This window comes from Enoplosus armatus, chromosome 4, assembly GCF_043641665.1.
Source record: "Enoplosus armatus isolate fEnoArm2 chromosome 4, fEnoArm2.hap1, whole genome shotgun sequence".
Taxonomy (NCBI): Eukaryota; Metazoa; Chordata; class Actinopteri; order Centrarchiformes; family Enoplosidae; genus Enoplosus; species Enoplosus armatus.
In genome coordinates this window covers 6,421,663-6,438,931 of record NC_092183.1, presented here as the reverse complement: position 1 = coordinate 6,438,931, position 17,269 = coordinate 6,421,663, and the positions used below count along the sequence as shown (strand labels likewise).

Below are 17,269 nucleotides of genomic sequence, written 5' to 3'. Positions count from 1 at the left end.
TCAGGACTTCACAAACATCACTGCAGACCCGTCACACCCTGGACACAACCTGTTCCAACTCCAACTACAGAGCGCTGCACGCCAAAACAACCAGACCGGCCAGTAACTGATGCAGTAACCCTGTGACACAAACATCCACTGTACCTGTAAATGATATATTCTCACTGTTTAAATACAGTTTTTTAATCATCACTCAAACACAAATCCACTTACCTCATGTATATAAAGCAACCTGTGACATGAATCATTTATTTCAGCACCCTTTGCACCATTGTCTCACTGTCCACAGATGTTATTGTTGTGTTACTTTTTATATATGCTTTTATATCTGCACATAGTTTAATGTTTATGTTTATCTTGTCGAGCTTGTTGTCCTCGTTTTTAGCTGTACGTTTGTCTTTTTCTGCTTATTCCGATCACGGGGCAACGGGCGGAGAGTTGAGGTCACAGATGGGGCCCAACAAATCGTGCGCAACACGGAAATACGAGTTTACGAGAATCACGTGAAGGCAGCATTTTCGCGTCTGTTTCGCGTTGGTTACGACACATTCCTGTCATCCGAATGTAAGAGGACACCGCTTCCTGGTGTGGAGTAATAATAATGGGCTGATGAGAGAGAGAAGAGGTAGAACTGCACGAGTCGGGTAAGTCCTCGCTGTGATCTGCTCTGATTCACGAGTCTGTGTGTGAGTACAGAAGCTGTCAGGAGGTTTCTGTTCGTTTGGTGAGATACAGTTTTATGTCCGAGAAGAAGTGATGCTGATGAATACTGGTCAGCCTCACTGGATCGATACCATACTCTGCGGAAGCAACTAACTGCAGGAAACGTGTAACAAACGAGCAACAGTTTTACAACTGATTCTAATAATGTTTGCGTGTCAGTGCATTCACTCAGGAGTTCATGCAGACTGGGATCAACTTTGATCCGAGCATTTACAGTTGTTGTTTCCTCCTTCCTTGAGTTACACCTGACATACTGTAAGAAGCAGTAAATGGAGATTGTGGTTGATGGCATACATCTACTTTTGTAAACATGTATTTCTTTGCATATGGCATGTTGGGGATGCTTTCATCCATCGTCACAAGGTGACTCTTATGGATGGGAAATTCAGACCTGTAAAAGGAAGCTGTTTGTCATAATTGTGGTACTTCCCCAAGGGTTTGCTTGTTCCTTGTCCTTGAGATGAGAAGTCATAATTATTTTCATGTCAGTGCTGCTCTCCTGACATTTACTGTATGTGTTTTACTTTCAAACAGGAACAGAAGAGACACAGTCGTCAGTTGGAAGGAATGTCAGCCATAAACAAATCTGCAGAGGATGGCTTCTCGTCAAAGGTCATCAACATTGTGTTTGTCGTCCTGCTGCTGGACCTTCTGGGATTTACGCTGATTCTACCTCTGCTGCCTTCAATTTTGGATCATTATGCACAAACAGGGGTTCGTTTTGACTTAATATATACAGGGTACTTTCTATCACAGCAGTATAATGACTTAAAATGCACTTTTGAAATGCGTTGGGACATTAAAGTGATATTAACCTATAGGTAATAAAAGATATTAATTGGAGCAGAATAAGATGTATTGAAATCAGTAAAGTAACATAAAAGAAATAGACAACTCTGATAAAATCAAGTAAAATCAGGACTAACTTTCTGTATTTTAAGAGGAGATTTAAAAGATAATTCAACCAGCCTTACTTCCTAATTTGAGTTACATTTTCTTGCCCTTAAATTAAAGAAATAATTATCACTTGTTACTATATTTTCATCAGTTTGAATCACAAGACTGGTTTGGGAAATGTGAGTGCCAGACATTAAGCTCCATTGCCTTGGCAATACAGTTGTACATCAGTTTCAGCAGTGGAACCAGTGTTTATAATTTCAGTAGAAACTGATTCTGCTGCAGTTTCAGAATTTGATGCACATTGTCTGTCACATCTTTTGAACAAAGGATGCTTTGTGGAAAGAATCTGTCTCATAAAAACCATAACCAACTCATGAGTGATGAGATTGGCAGTCATGGGCTGTGTCTCTGTGTGAGTCTGCGTGCTGACTCATGCTGAATTGACCTCTTTACTCGTGCTCCCAGTGTGATGTTGTATTTTCTTGTCGGACAGGACGTCGTATATCAGTCTCTGCAGAGTGTTGTGGATTTGTTTCGGGAGGCCGTGGGGATTCCTATGGAAAAGAAATACAACAGTGTCCTGTTTGGAGGTGTGTTGGATTGATTTCACATTCAATATCGCTTTTATGGAGCTCTACTTTTCGTGACACTATGATGAATCAAATTTCGGATTTTAATAATGCAAAGAAACTGCATTCATTTGCTTGCTTTTTGCCTTTCAGGTCTGATCGGATCGCTGTTTTCTCTGCTGCAGTTCCTGTCCTCGCCTATAACCGGGGCTCTGTCAGACCGCCATGGCAGACGACCCTTGCTCATTCTTACCACAGTGAGTAAAATGTCATATTACACCATTTTTCTTTCATGACTTTACAATATAAACCTCAGTATTCTTTCTTTGGAAGCCATGCAGAGGAACAGTGTAATAATATCATTATGGCTTGTTAAACATAGAGTCATTCACTTGGCACAGCTTGAGAAACCATTCAGCCTTGTCATCAGTGCTGATTAATTCGGGTCTAACTGGGTGTCTTATGTTCCAGTTAGGGCTGATGTCCTCCTATGCAGTCTGGGCCGTTTCCCGGAGCTTCAGCATGTTCCTTTTGTTTCGAGTAATTGGGGGCATTTGTAAGGGCAACGTCAGCCTCTGCACTGCCATCATGGCTGACTTGCCTTGCCCGAAAGCACGGAACCGAGGAATGGTAGGCACAAACTTTCTAAGGCCATAACAGGAAATGTATTGTTGACATTTGACATCTAAAAACACCATACTGTGATTGGATGCATGCTCCATCATTTGTCAGAGTTTCATGTGTGACAACAGGCTCACAGTGATATTCATTAGAATCTTTTATCAAGGCTCTGACCCTCCCATTCTTTGTTGTGCATAATATTGCTAATTAGCCAGTTAATGCCTTTGTAATTGTAAGTCACACCCTGACCTTCAGCTAAATGTAAAAAACTGAAATTTCAGGCTATGATCGGTATCGCCTTCTCCTTGGGCTTCACTGTGGGACCTCTGATGGGTGCCTACTTTGCCATGAGCTCCAGAACAGGAGATGTCTTCTACCACACTCCAGCTCTGCTCGCCTTGGCCTTCAGTGTCGCTGATCTGCTCTTCATTTGGGTCATGCTGCCAGAGACTCTCACTAAGGATGTCAAGGTTGGCCATGGAAACATTCACACTGCCATTCACAAACCGAATCACATACAGTTTTACAGTAAGGTGCAGACGTTTTTGTGCAGTATGTTTTCCCAAAACACATAATTTCTTGCTGAATCACAGATAAGCTGAATTTTTCACTTGCCACCAGTGATATGTAAATGGTCTTTAAGGAATAGTTTGACATTTTGGAAAATGCGAAAATTGCCGAGAGTTAGATGGGAAGATTGACACCACCACCATCTGTAAGGTAAATATGAAGCTACAGCCAGCAGCCTGTTAGCTTAGCTTAGCATAAAGACTTGAAACAGCGGGAAACAGCTTGCCTGGCTTTGTGAGCTAATAACAATGACAATGGTGTAAATTGTCCTGCTACTACAAAGAGAAGAAAGAGGAAGCTGTCAATCAAGTACAGTCACGCCCACACAGAAGAGGTCTAATCAGGCAACATAAGGAAAAACACGCCAGCTCACATAAAATACAATTCACATCAAGTGACAGTAAAACATAAAACCTGGAGTACGTCCAGTCATCATTCAACACGATGATGAACGGTTAAAACATCATCACCACCCACTGACTGGAACATGTAAAACTCATCATCAGCATCAGACTCATCAGAATCAGAATCAGAATCAGAATCAGAAACTGTTTATTGCCAAGTAACATACATTACAAGGAATTTGCTGTGGTCTGAAGGTGCTATTGTTTTGATAACAAATAAGTAGAATATAAAAGCTAAAATAACAATAAGAATAAAAATAAAAATAAGATAAGATAAATAACAAACAGTGCAGTGACCAGAATAAAGTAAAGTAAAGTGTCCAGATAAAGTGTCCAGTAGGGGGTGAGTGCGTTAATGTAACGCAGTGGGGACAGGGGTGATGTACGTTAATATAACGTATAGCTTGCGGTAGTGTTCGGGGGGGTGTCAGTGAGAGTTTGTCAGGTTGACTGCAGAGGGGAAGAAACTGTTTTTGTGGCGGGAGGTTTTGGTCCTGATGGACCGCAGCCTCCTGCCAGAGGGGAGGGGGTCGAACAGATGGTGTCCGGGGTGGGAGGGGTCGGCAGCGATCTTCCCTGCTCTCCTCAGGGTCCTGGAGGAGTACAGGTCCTGAAGAGATGGGAGGTTGCAGCCGATCACCCTCTCTGCAGAGCGGATGATACGCTGCAGTCTGCGTCTGTCCTTGGTGGAGGCAGCAGCGTACCAGACGGTGATGGAGGAGGTGAGGATGGACTCAATGATGGCGGTGTAGAAGTGAACCAGCATTGTTTGTGGCAGGTTAAACTTCCTCAGCTGCCTCAGGAAGTACATCCTCTGTTGGGCTTTCTTGATGAGGGAGCTGATGTTCAGCTCCCACCGGAGGTCCTGGCTGATGATGGAGCCCAGGAAACGGAAGGACTCCACAGTGTCCACTGGAGAGTCACACAGGGTGATGGGGGCGGGTGGGGCTGCGCTCTTCCTAAAGTCAACAACCATCTCCACTGTCTTTGAAGCGTTAAGCTCCAGGTTGTTGCTGTTGCACCAGGTCACCAGGTGGTCAATCTCCCACCTGTAGGCAGACTCATCCTCTCCAGAGATGAGTCCGATGAGGGTGGTGTCGTCCGCGAACTTCAGGAGTTTGACGGACTGGTGACTGGAGGTGCAGCTGTTGGTGTACAGGGAGAAGAGTAGAGGTGAAAGAACGCAGCCTTGAGGGGAGCCGGTGCTGATCGTCCGCGAGTCTGAGACGTGTTTCCCCAGCTTCACGTGCTGCTTCCTGTCAGACAGGAAATCTGTGATCCACCTGCAGGTGGGGTCAGGCACGTTGAGCTGGGAGAGCTTGTCCTGAAGAAGAGCCGGGACGATGGTGTTGAAGGCAGAGCTGAAGTCCACAAACAGGATCCTGGCATAGGATCCTGCGGAGTCCAGGTGCTGGAGGATGAAGTGTAGAGCCAGGTTGACGGCGTCGTCTACAGACCTGTTGGCTCTGTAGGCGAACTGCAGGGGGTCCAGCAGAGAGTCTGTGATGGATTTGAGGTGGGACAGGACCAGGCGTTCAAATGATTTCATGACCACAGAGGTCAGGGCGACGGGTCTGTAGTCATTTAATCCTGTGGGCCCTGGTTTTTTGGGGACGGGGATGATGGTGGAGGCCTTGAAGCAGGCTGGCACGTGGCATGTCTCCAGTGAGGTGTTGAAGATGTCCGTGAACACCGGAGACAGCTGATCGGCGCAGCGCTTCAGGCAGGATGGGGAGATGGAGTCTGGTCCAGCAGCTTTACGCGGGTTTTGTCTCTTGAAGAGCCTGTTCACATCTCTTTCAAGGACAGACAGAGGTGTCGATGCTGGAGGAGTGGGGGGCGCTGTGGGGGGCAGCTGTGGTGGTAGGAGGTGTGAGAGTTCAGCCCCAGGTGTGATGAGGGGGTTGGGGCTGTTGGGCTGGAGCTGGTGGGTGATGGTGTGGGGGATGGTGTCAGGACTGTCCCATTGTCTTTCAAAGCGACAGTAGAAGTTGTTCATGGTAATCATCATGGTAATGGTGTTCATTCAGCGGTAAAGTTAAATACAAGTTTGTTTTCCTTAGTGGCAGAAAACATTTTTTCTGACAGCGCCATCATTCTATTTGACAGATGCAGATAACTATTCTTGTTTTATCCTAGGCTTCATCTTCGGGGTTCGGGGACTCCAGGGACCTTCTGAGCCCATTATCTTTGTTCCATTTTTCAGCGGTTTCCAGGGCAAAAGAGCCACCTTCAAAAGAAAGTGAGTACTGCACATGCTGGAGGCAGAGACTTACACCCATTTCATCCATTTATAAAGCGTGATTGAACTTAGGCACTCTGACAGAAGGTGGCAATATCTTCACAGGAATGCAGAAGCTTCAAGTGTTGGGCCTGGTTTATTTCTGCTACCTCTTCCTGTTCTCTGGTCTGGAGTTCACGCTGAGTTTTCTGACTCACCAACGCTTCCACTTTACAAGGTATGAACTCAAAGATAAAGCTGTGTGCTCTGTCACTTATAGTAAACGCACCTGAACAGCAACCATAGGTTTTACAAGCATTTTTTCTCTTTCTAGTATGCAGCAGGGAAAGATGTTCTTCTTCATTGGTGTCATCATGGCTTTGATCCAGGGGGGTTATGCTCGCAGAATCAAACCTGGGCACCATATCAAGGCTGTTCGTATGGTAGGAGTGCCTTCTGTTTACATAATAAATAGCTGTACGATAAAAAAAGATACTCTTTATGCTGCTGAAAAACATGACGCACCATGCACCTTCTTTAATCAACCGTGTTTCTTGTTTTTAGGCAATCATAGCGTTAATCCCAGCGTTTATTCTCATCGGGCTCTCATGGAATATGACGATGCTTTACGTCGGCTTGGCGTTATACTCGTTTGGTGAGCTCATTTTATACTGTATGTCAGGTTAAGACAAGTTAAACCCTTTATTGTACCCAGGAACATGTGAGATTAGTGAAACATAATTGATAAACGATGGCATAATACATATACAGTACAATCAACAGGAAATGAGATTAATAAAAAAGGAAGAAATTCCCAAGACCAGTAAAAATTATAATGTGTTGGAGTCCCTTGGATTAAAACAAAATAATAAATGGTTAAACTACATAGTGCTTGCAATGAAAATATTACTTCTGTAATCAGATTTTCACGTTTTTAATATTCAAAATCAATTCTAATAAATCATGACTTTTTGAAACATAAAAACAGAAAAAAGTAATCATCCCCACACGTGATTTTGTAAAATAATGATCTTTTGTGGAGAGAAATTAGGGTCTGGAGCAAAAAGTCTGCAAAATAGTCAATAGAAAATTAAAACAAGCTAAAATCAACACATAAAGGAGAGAGCTTGACAATATAACTGTTTCTAGTCAAGCTCTCTCTTTCATGCCTTTCTTGCCCTATGTTATTGTACTAGTCAATTTTATTTATATATCCCAATACAAATCAACTTTAAAATCTGCACAGGATACAACACCTTCTAATAATGTAGTCATATATCTCAAGACACTTCCTGGTTAAATAATGGTAAAATAAAAATAAAAACCAACACACATGTGAATTACAGTTTGAACACAGCAAAATAATAGACAATGCATGGTGTGAAAATGTACTTAAAACATGAAACATAGTTACATCTAAAGGATTTATTTATTTATTTATGTTAAATGCAATGTATTCTCCTTTTGTTACAGCGGCTGCAATAGTAGTTCCATGCCTGTCGACGCTTGTTTCTGACCATGGTGAGCCCCTTATTAATTCTTATTTATGGAAACTTTATACTATGATGCGCACACTGTTGCTGATTATCTACTGTGGATATTCCTCCAGGCTCGGCCAATCAGAAGGGCACAGTGATGGGGATCCTGCGTAGTTTGGGCGCTCTGGCCAGAGCACTGGGACCAGTGGTGGCATCCTCTGGTAAGGAAGAGAGACAGCAGTAATGGCACCAAATGCGCTAAAATCTGAAATTTGTTGACAATTTCTGAAGCCTTAGCCAGCACACACGAGCCACTAACTTTTCTGAGAGAATACAATTTGAATGCCTCAGTTGTAATACTTTATTTTGAATATGAAATAGCATGGAAAGTGGGCTTGGTGACATATTTTACATAATTTTGCTTTGTAAAAATTGCCCTTTGCAGCCTCTCATTTTAAACGTTGTGTTTTCTTCACAGTTTACTGGATAGCGGGAGCTCAGACCTGTTTTCTCCTCACATCAGCCTCTTTCATTATCCCTCTGGCTCTCCTGAGAACAGCTGGGAGGCTAAAGGAGGAGTGAGAGACACAAAAGATTTGAAAGAGACATTTTGATGTTTTAGTTTCAATGAATGTTATGCTGTTTACATCTGTCAGGAAAACAAGCACTGACGTATTACTTTGACACAAACAAATATAATAAGATGTATATTTTCTGCACTGTTCACTAAGGATCATCACAAGACAAAGCCAAAACAGAGCGATGTTATTGTACAAATGAGAAATGAGTGGGCGTAATACCTTTTAATGTGCACATAGCCCTGTCCATATTGTGAAATGCATGGGTTAGGGTGGGTTACAAATAACATTTATGCTTGTGGATCACAGATATCATTTTATAATGCAGTAATTGATCAAACACTCAGATTTTGTATTTTACTAAGTAGCTTTTTTATTTTAGCTCACTTTTAAAATGTGGATATTCTATTTTCTTGTAATTAAAAAAGAATAAATGACCAAGTCAACATCTATTTATGGAAATGAATTATTATTTTACTTGTGCAAAAAGGTTTTCAATTTACTTTATTGCAGTAGAGGAAAGTAATTAAGTATACAGTTATTCACTTGAGCACTGTAGTGCAACTTTGAGGTACTGGTACTTAAATTTACTTACACTACTTTAACTCCACTCCATTCAGTGGAGTAACAATTAGCTCCACCAACCAGCTACATAATAATACTGCTTTCATGTTCATTCTTAAATGATAATAATAAACCAAATATGTCAGTATGCAAGACTTTGAAAGAGCACATTCTGCGCAAAAGATAGTTTTTCTTTTCATACTTTTGATATATTTGCTCATTATATTTTTTTACTTAAATGTGAAGGCTGGATTTATTTACAAATATGCACCAAGGATGCACAAATACACTAGAATACAGGATTGAAGGTGTTAGAGCCACTCTAGTAATCAAGCAAGTAATAATGCATAGTTGATATTGTACATAAAGTGTGCAAATGTCTGGTGTCCCAGGGCAGTTACCCACTTTGCCGTGTTGGTAATGCATCCTTGTTTACATCATGGTATTAATAGTACAACTAGTTAAATTGTGACATGTCGGCATAACATTACTGAAAATTAAAAGAAAAGCATTTATATTTAGTGCTGTTTGGAGCTTTTGTAAAGTTGATTAGTTAACGTTACGCTGTAAACCAGAGGATGTCGCTGTAAGCTGTCCTTACTGCTGCACACACTGTAAACATAAGCTGTTTCAATCAGGTTCAGCTAGCTGCTAACTTACTGCTATGCTATCAAACAGGTTGCTTAGCCTGGATAGCCAACACACTGCTGCGGTAGGTAAATGCAGCACCGTTGCAACAGGAACTTTGACAACACATGGAAGATCGAGTGAACATGCGGGCATGTGACTTCACGTAGGAAAACCAGAAGATGGACAAGGTAGTTAATGAAAAGTAACGTTATGGTTGTTTTTGAGCTAGCTAGCAAGCTAGCCAGTAGCGTTAACGCAACGCTAGCTGAACTAAGCTAACTTTTAGCAAACTTTCGCTGTTTGAGACGTGTAGATAATACTTATAATTCAACAACTATTTTGTCCACACCAATAAATTGTTGGTTTTGACGTTTTGTAGAACATTAGCGTTAAGTTACCCAACGACTATGTTACATTACGACTATGTAACGTGAGCTAGCTCACGTTAGATGTTGTTAATTTGAGCTAACGGCTAAATAATTTCATCGTTAACTGAACTAGAATCCAAAGTTGACTTTAACGCCTTTCGCCTGAGTGAAGTGTGAGTCTAAAACGTGGACAAAGTGATCAGATAGTATTGAACTAACTGTGGCAATACATGGCTTCACTTGGACTGCTGCCAGTAACGTGATTGTCAAAGGTCGTGTTCCAGCAGACAGTTGATTTTTTTTTTTTTTAGAAAATTCAAAGTTTACAAGCTGTGTGGCAATCATTCATTACCAATATACAATTCCATATTGTGGAATGACCAGACACTACATAAGAGACATCAAACATTTACACAGACAACAGAATATGGAAGAAAAAAGAAGGATTTATTTTCCAGTGATATATAGAGATCTTTGGCACATTTGGATTTCATTAATTTCATGGACTTAGTATAAAGTTGAATTTCGTTATAGTAGCACGTGAGGGTGGCTGGGGTCTTTATACATTTATCTTTTATGATAAAACATTTTGGCTAAAATGAGCAAAACATTGATCATCAGGTCCAAATTTCTGTCTTCTAATAAGACACCTAAAGTAATACTGTTATGATCTATAGCAGGCATTGCTGTAGTTTAGCAATTTAACCAATCTATGAACTGTTTCCATAACTACTGGGAATGACAGCACGAAACAAAGCGATGCTCCGTTATTTCAATATCACCTTTTACAGAAAATACATTGATTGGCCTCAATGCCAAATTTGAATCTTAAAAATTCACTGGAAGGGTAGAGGCCATTCATTATTTTATAATGGATTTCTTTTGTTTTGGGTGGAACTGGGTATTTGAGGAACTTTCTCAGTTTGGATAGTGTTGGTTGGTCAAATATATGCAAAATATTATTTCTTATTTCTTGTACTTACTGAGCAGGGTATAAATCATCTGTTAGAACAGCCAAGTTGTTCGTCTTCAGGCATGCTTTTTGATACCTCCCCCAACTGCAATTGGCTACTTTTTGTCCACTTTCGAGGCAAGCTGCATCTCATCTCAAGCAAGCCTAATCTTTATTTTCCCCAGGAGAGCAAACTGTCACCTGCTGTCCAGTCTTTTGACCATAAACAACAGAGGAGACTGAGAAAGGAGGCTGCTGAGCCACACACAGCCTCATCACCACCTCTGATCTTGCCAAATCCTTGTGTGTCTGACCAGAGTTTAAGAGGGTAGGTGGACAATCACATACCTAGGTTTTTTTATCTTGCTCAAAGTAATCAATCATGTGACCAAATGGCCTGAGGCACCACTATCAGGCCCACTTATTTGTGTGAATGTCTGGATTTTTGTTAAGGAACCAGTCAGGCCTGAACCCAAAGCAGAATCAATCAAATACAAATGGAGTGCCAACAGGAAAAGTAGGAGATGTGTCAAGGAGCCATGGCTACAGCAGCAGCCGTCGGGTCAGAGAGACCAGTGAGGATTTCCTGCAGAGAGACAGGTCCATACGGGATCCACAAGCAAAGGTTGGTTTCATTTTGAGTACCAGAAACATAGATAAAACAAACTTTCTTCATGAAGTTGATGATTTTTCATCCATCTCCACAGGCATCAAAACGCAACAATGACTCTCCTGCTCAAGGCAGAGTTATGGGCAAGAGCTCAGTGGATGCACAGAAAAAAGGTAGATATCACACATGGCATTGTTAACTTTTTCCTGATTGATCCCTGGCACTTCAGCTCGTGGATCCTATCATTTTCCGCCACATAATTTGTCTGCGTACAGCTCACTTCTAATCATCTTTAATCAACTTTTGCTTGTAATTGGACCGCAGGCTTTAGAGGTGCCCGATCTGCCCCGAACTTTGCAGGGAAGTCAAAACCAGCGCAGACAGACTTGGTCCCATTTGAAGTGAAGATATCTGATTTCCCAGAGTTGGCTGGGGCTCCGCTGGGCAAAGCAGGCCCTAGTCTTGTTCAGAGAGAGTGCTGGGGTCCAACTCCTCAGTCCACAAGCCTTCTAACGCAAACATCTGCGCCCTCCTGGAGGGTGAGCTCACTGAAATATCACATGTGATATTGTGTTGTTTGTGGTGAATGCTTCACCAAAATAGACTGATACTAATGAATTTTGTGCTACTGTAATGTTTCTATTGAATAGTCTGGCAGGAGAGGATCCCCAATACAGTCTGACCCCCAACAAGTTGCCACTAAGACAGATTCCTCTGCTGTTTCACCAGGTAGGTTAAAGTCTCTATTGTCAGCCTCTCAGTGACTTTGAGACAGTGTCAATAATATTTCAGATATGACCATCTGATTCATTTGTTTATTTCCATGAGCAGGTCAGCCCGTGGTGACGTCCTGGGCTAATGTTGCCTCTCAGCCTCCAAAGAAACTTGTCCCTAAAGAGAAGACAATCAGCAGCAACCACATGCAGGTTAGATGACATGTTTGATTTAGACCTTCAGCATAACAGATTGACGTTTACTGGGCATCTGCAGGTCTTGAAAAGTTTTTAAAAGCATTGAATACGGTTCTATAGGTATCAAAGAGTCTTTACAGAGGTCTTTTGAATACTGCCTGCTGTCAGCTTTAATGTTTATAACCTTTTTTTGTATGTGATTGCGGGCTGTCAGGAGACGTTATAAATCTATAAATGTATGACAGTTTCAGTCAGCACCTTTAGACCTATAGCAAGCACAGTTGCTACTGCTAGCTACAGTGGCTTGGAAGGTCATCGACTCATTATCATTGGCTAAGTGTCAAATTTAGCAAAAAAGTAAAAAAAAATAATTTTTGATATTTGTTGATCCATATATCAACTTTCTGCCACTTATCTGGGTCTTCTGGGACTTGTTCATTTATTAATTATATTACTGGGAATTCTTGTTATATGCCACTGGGAAGCCCTGGCAGAAACGGGATATTGATGTACTTAATAAATAATTGTAGGCCTTGCCGTCCCTCCTGGTTTTCCCTCATTCTTTGACCGAAAGGTCTTCTAAAAGTCTTGAATTTGATTTCAACACAGCAGAAACCCTGTTTTTAGTTAAACCAGAAACTTCCTAACTGTGATAAGACTACATCGCACATTTAAAAACTGGCTTTTTGCATGTTATAGTCGTAGAAACAGATGCACTGTGTTCAGATTTCCATATTTAGCCACCTTAAAGGTGAAATCTGTAACATTATCCACACTGTCATTTGTGTTTATTGAAATAATTAACCAGAATTTAACAACTTATTCATGTTTAGAGTTGCCCAGTAATAAAAAAAATAACTTATTCATGAAATTATGGGGTGAAAAATGTCAATCCTAAACACAAACACATGTCAAGACAATGTCCATTTTATGCAGACTCTGAGTCATCATGGCCAACTAGGGTTGTTAGATATTATTTCACAACTTAAAATCATCATCAAACAAATGCTGATTAATTAAACATGTGGCCTATTTGGTCTATTAAAGGTATCAGCCACCTCGTTGGTAATGAAATGTAGTGGTCAGATAAACCTCTGGGTTTTCCTGCGCCACCATGTGTTTTAAACATTGTTTTCGGTCCCTTCTTTTTGCGTCTCGTCAGACGGAGGAAATGGCTGCACAGCAGGAAGAGGGAGCCCCGGGGAAGAAGAAACGGAAGAAAAAGAAGAAGAAGGCTAAAGGTGCTGGTGAAGATGCAGAAGCTGAGGCAGAAGGCAAATTTTCAACAATTTATCAGGAGCCTCCAAAATTTGAGGTAAATAAGAATTGTTTCTTTAAGCATATTTAAAATTTTGGAAATAATAGATTTTTGAGGAGTGTTGTTGATGATTTTTGTTGTCAGGATGAAGAGGAGTTTCCAGGCTTGACTCTTGCTTTGACTGGGATTGATAGATTGATAACAAGCAGCAATGCAGCAAAACTATGCAATGAGGTACATGTCACCAGTTATTTCTCCACCCAGATGTCTTCACATAATTATAATACTGTGTTTACATGGGTTCAACATGTGGGGTCGGGAGAGTGTCATTAAAATTAATTTCAGCATGAAACTGGAAAACCTTTGTTGTGATTTTATCAGGAAAACCAAAGAGAAGGTGTTCAGCATCAGTCTGCTGACCAAACAAAGGACAAATCACCTGCAGAAAAGCCCACAGAGACATCTAAAAAAGGACAGGTTTGTATTTTTCTCTTACATTTAAATGAAGAAACCATAGATTGAGCCTGGTTTTGTAACCCCGTTCTTGGTCTCCTAATTTCTAGAAAGCTGAAAAGGTGTCTGGGAAGAAGAGCAAAGTTCCTGTTCAGCTGGACATCGGAAACATGTTGGCCGCCCTGGAAAAGAAGCAACAATCTCAAAAGGCCAAGCAGGATGCCAAGCCAGTCATTCTCTCAGGTGGGTTATGCTCTGCTACAATGGGTTCCTCATTTCCCTCTTCTTCTTTGATAAAGATTATTTAAAAGTGTATTTTCGCTGATTACACACACATTCTTGGGACTCAGCTTACTGTTGGTGCAGGGTATTAAAACTTAGCTCGAGTCCCTTTTTTAAAATCATGTCTTTGTAGTTGGTGGAGGACTACCTGTTGTCCAGAAGCAACCATTAGCCCAGAAGAAGCTGCCCTGGCAGCAGGATAAAATTGCACACAATCCGCTGGACTCCACCAGCCCTTTGGTGAAGAAAGGCAAGCAGAGAGAGGTGCCTAAAGCCAAGAAACCCACTCCTCTCAAGAAGGTTCATTCACTTACTCTGGAACAAATACAGACATACTACATTTTATAAGAATGTTTTTCAGCAGTGCAGCCTTGTTATTTTATTTCGGTCTGATCCTCAGGTCATTCTGAAAGAAAGAGAGGAGAGGAAACAAAGACGTTTGCTGGAGGAGAGAGGGCTGCTGCCTGAAAATGAGTTCCAACCTGCTAACGATGCTGCAGAAGAAGAGCTGTGTGACACAAATACCACAGGTCAGAGAAAGAATGTGAAACAATAGAATACATTTGAGTGTAAGTAATCCCAGCTGTGAATAGATTAAACACATATTGGATCTAATATTTGATCTTTATTTTGTGCTTCTGAAACCACAGATGAGGTTGGGAGTCCTACAGAAGACCTTGATGATCAGCCAGAGTTTAATGGCACAAACCAGATGGTGAAAGAGTGTGATGAAGAGACCGACAAAGACGAGACCGTAGAGCAACAGACCACCTCCCCTGTGCCCTGCCCGTCCAATCGACCCAAAATCCACAGCAGAAAGTTCAGAGAGTAAGACGACACCATGCTTCACTGTATCACCATTTGTAATGTTTTTTTGGTTGTCTGTGTGTGGGTCTCACAGAATTTCTCACATTTGTGTTCATTTGAAATGTATATTGTTGTACATGACAGCTATTGCAGCCAGATGCTGAGCAAAGACGTGGACGAGTGTGTGACAGCTCTGCTAAAGGAGCTGGTTCGTTTCCAGGACCGCCTGTACCAGAAGGACCCCATGAAGGCTCGCATGAAGAGACGGATTGTGATGGGGCTCAGAGAGGTCCTGAAGCACCTCAAACTCAGGAAGGTCAAGTGTGTCGTCATCTCGCCCAACTGTGAACGCATCCAGTCTAAAGGTAGTGCGTCCTTGTGAGAGCTTTGCTGTGTATGACATAAGGACGTTTTCAGGAACTTATTTTATGGAGCCTTCATTTGTGCCAATCTATAGAAAAATGTATATCTCATCAACACAGTCTTGTCCTTGGTCTGTGGATAAGTGGTCAAATGCAGATGAGATGTCTAACGTAGTTACAATTGAGTTGAATCGTTTAATGAGTTTTTTTTTTTTCTAGGTTAATCATTTTGTGCATTTTTGCTGACTTTATTAGTTGTTGTTTTTTTTTACTTTTTAGAAAAAGTAAACAGCTTTATACATTTGTCTATTTTCTGTATATTTATTGGTCGTTCACTGAGACTATGTATAGTCTTCTTAGATTTTTTAGAGGGTGACGTCTTCAAATTGTTTTGATTTGTCTGATCAACTGCCCAAAGTCCAAAGATGTTCAATTTACTATCATATATGTCAAAGAAAAGCCTCACATTTGACACCCCAAAATGGTAAATGTTTGGTGTTTCTGCTTAACTGAAACGATTAACTATCAGAATAGCTGCAGATGAAATTTCTGTCAATCCAGTAATTGTTTCAGCTTTACTGAAAATGCCTTTCACGTGTGCGCATGATGTGCGTCTACACAGGCATTTTCAGGTTGTTTTTATAAGGATCACCATCCGCACATAAGCACCAAAACAATAGTCAGAATAGCTAAATCTCTATGAAAAAAACAGCAGCACATGATGAGTGATCACAGAGTGACAGGAAGTTGCTTATGTCATAATGTTTAGCCAGTGTTTTCAGATTTATCCAGCCCAGAGAGCAAAGGTCAGTTTTTGGACACATGGCCAAAAGGGAAAGAAAAAGATTAGTTATTAGATTTATCCAGCTAAAAGTGTTCATAGTCATAGTTTGTTTTTGTTTTTTTATCAAACTCATTTATAAATTTAAACCAGGGAGTAACAAGGTACAGACATGTCCCAGCTAGAAACACATGGTTTAAACTGTGATCCTGACATTCATAGAAAAATGTCACCCTTCGCAGGAGGCCTGGATGAGGCTCTTTACACCATCATCGACACTTGTCGCGAACAGGGGGTGCCATTCGTGTTTGCCCTCTCCAGGAAGGCTTTGGGTCGCTGCGTCAACAAGGCTGTACCTGTCAGCCTGGTGGGCATCTTCAACTATGACGGTGCACAGGTCAGGTTTATGCTCAGCAACAGTACATATTAATCACGAACAAGACAGTTGTTCTTGATGTTATTACAACAAACATATCAATGAATGACTTTTGACCATTGAAGATATTTCAAAAAAGCTGAAAACATTGTTCTTACCCACAGGACTTCTATCATAAGATGATCGAGTTGTCATCTGAGGCCAGGAGAGCCTATGAGGAGATGGTGTTGAGCCTGGACCAGACAGACCAGCCTGAGGCGGAGGAGGCGGCGAACACTGAGGAAGAGCTGAAGATCAGCAGCCTGGCCGAGGAGGCTGAGCCCAGTCCTGAGACCACGCAGCCAGAAGAACCAGAATACAGTAAGTTACTGTCCTGACAAAAACATATTTGTGATACCTGCACTTTATATGAATTTGTCTGACAAAGTAAAACCAGGTGAAAGCTGTAATTGAGTGATTTGACCAATTAAATCCACTTTAATCCAGAGAAATGTAGTTAGAGGATACAATAACATATTTCACCATTGAAACTTAGATAAAAAAAATCAAATAATCATCTTTTTGCATTTCTTCTAGTAAAAATTTGGAAGAAAATGTTGGAGAAGGATTACAACCACAAATTTCTGAACTTTGAGGAGCAGCTGAGCTCCATGCGCATGGACAGCGAATGCACTGAAAACACTGATGAAGATGAGAAGAGTTGACAGTGGCAAAGCCTTCAGTGCCTAAAAAGTGAACCCATTTGTGCTCATCACCAGCATAGAAGAAACTAGGATGAACTTAAACCCCACATGCAGATAAAGAGCAATGCAAGGTGCGCTGCTGCAGTGGCTCTGGGTATTTTGTCAGGA

At 41.4% G+C, this 17,269-nt stretch overlaps 2 protein-coding genes across 2 annotated transcripts; both read left to right on the top strand.

Annotated features, from left to right (window-relative positions):
• Nucleotides 1-594: 594 nt before the first annotated feature.
• mfsd10 (major facilitator superfamily domain containing 10) lies at nucleotides 595-8,516 on the top strand. Its single transcript, XM_070904630.1, has 13 exons — nucleotides 595-644; nucleotides 1,258-1,437; nucleotides 2,117-2,213; nucleotides 2,346-2,449; nucleotides 2,664-2,822; nucleotides 3,095-3,283; nucleotides 5,927-6,029; nucleotides 6,135-6,246; nucleotides 6,343-6,451; nucleotides 6,573-6,663; nucleotides 7,482-7,529; nucleotides 7,618-7,707; nucleotides 7,965-8,516. The coding sequence occupies exons 2-13, from the start codon at nucleotides 1,291-1,293 to the stop codon at nucleotides 8,066-8,068; spliced, it is 1,353 nt and encodes a 450-aa protein (XP_070760731.1). The 5' UTR covers nucleotides 595-644; nucleotides 1,258-1,290; the 3' UTR covers nucleotides 8,069-8,516.
• An 877-nt stretch (nucleotides 8,517-9,393) lies between these two features.
• secisbp2 (SECIS binding protein 2) lies at nucleotides 9,394-17,269 on the top strand. Its single transcript, XM_070904680.1, has 18 exons — nucleotides 9,394-9,446; nucleotides 10,764-10,906; nucleotides 11,032-11,203; nucleotides 11,286-11,361; nucleotides 11,513-11,727; nucleotides 11,839-11,917; nucleotides 12,020-12,114; nucleotides 13,262-13,414; nucleotides 13,502-13,591; nucleotides 13,739-13,834; nucleotides 13,921-14,053; nucleotides 14,226-14,392; nucleotides 14,493-14,622; nucleotides 14,743-14,920; nucleotides 15,044-15,264; nucleotides 16,285-16,439; nucleotides 16,583-16,778; nucleotides 16,995-17,269. Exons 1-18 carry the CDS (start codon nucleotides 9,438-9,440, stop codon nucleotides 17,120-17,122), a joined length of 2,436 nt encoding a protein of 811 aa, XP_070760781.1. The 5' UTR covers nucleotides 9,394-9,437; the 3' UTR covers nucleotides 17,123-17,269.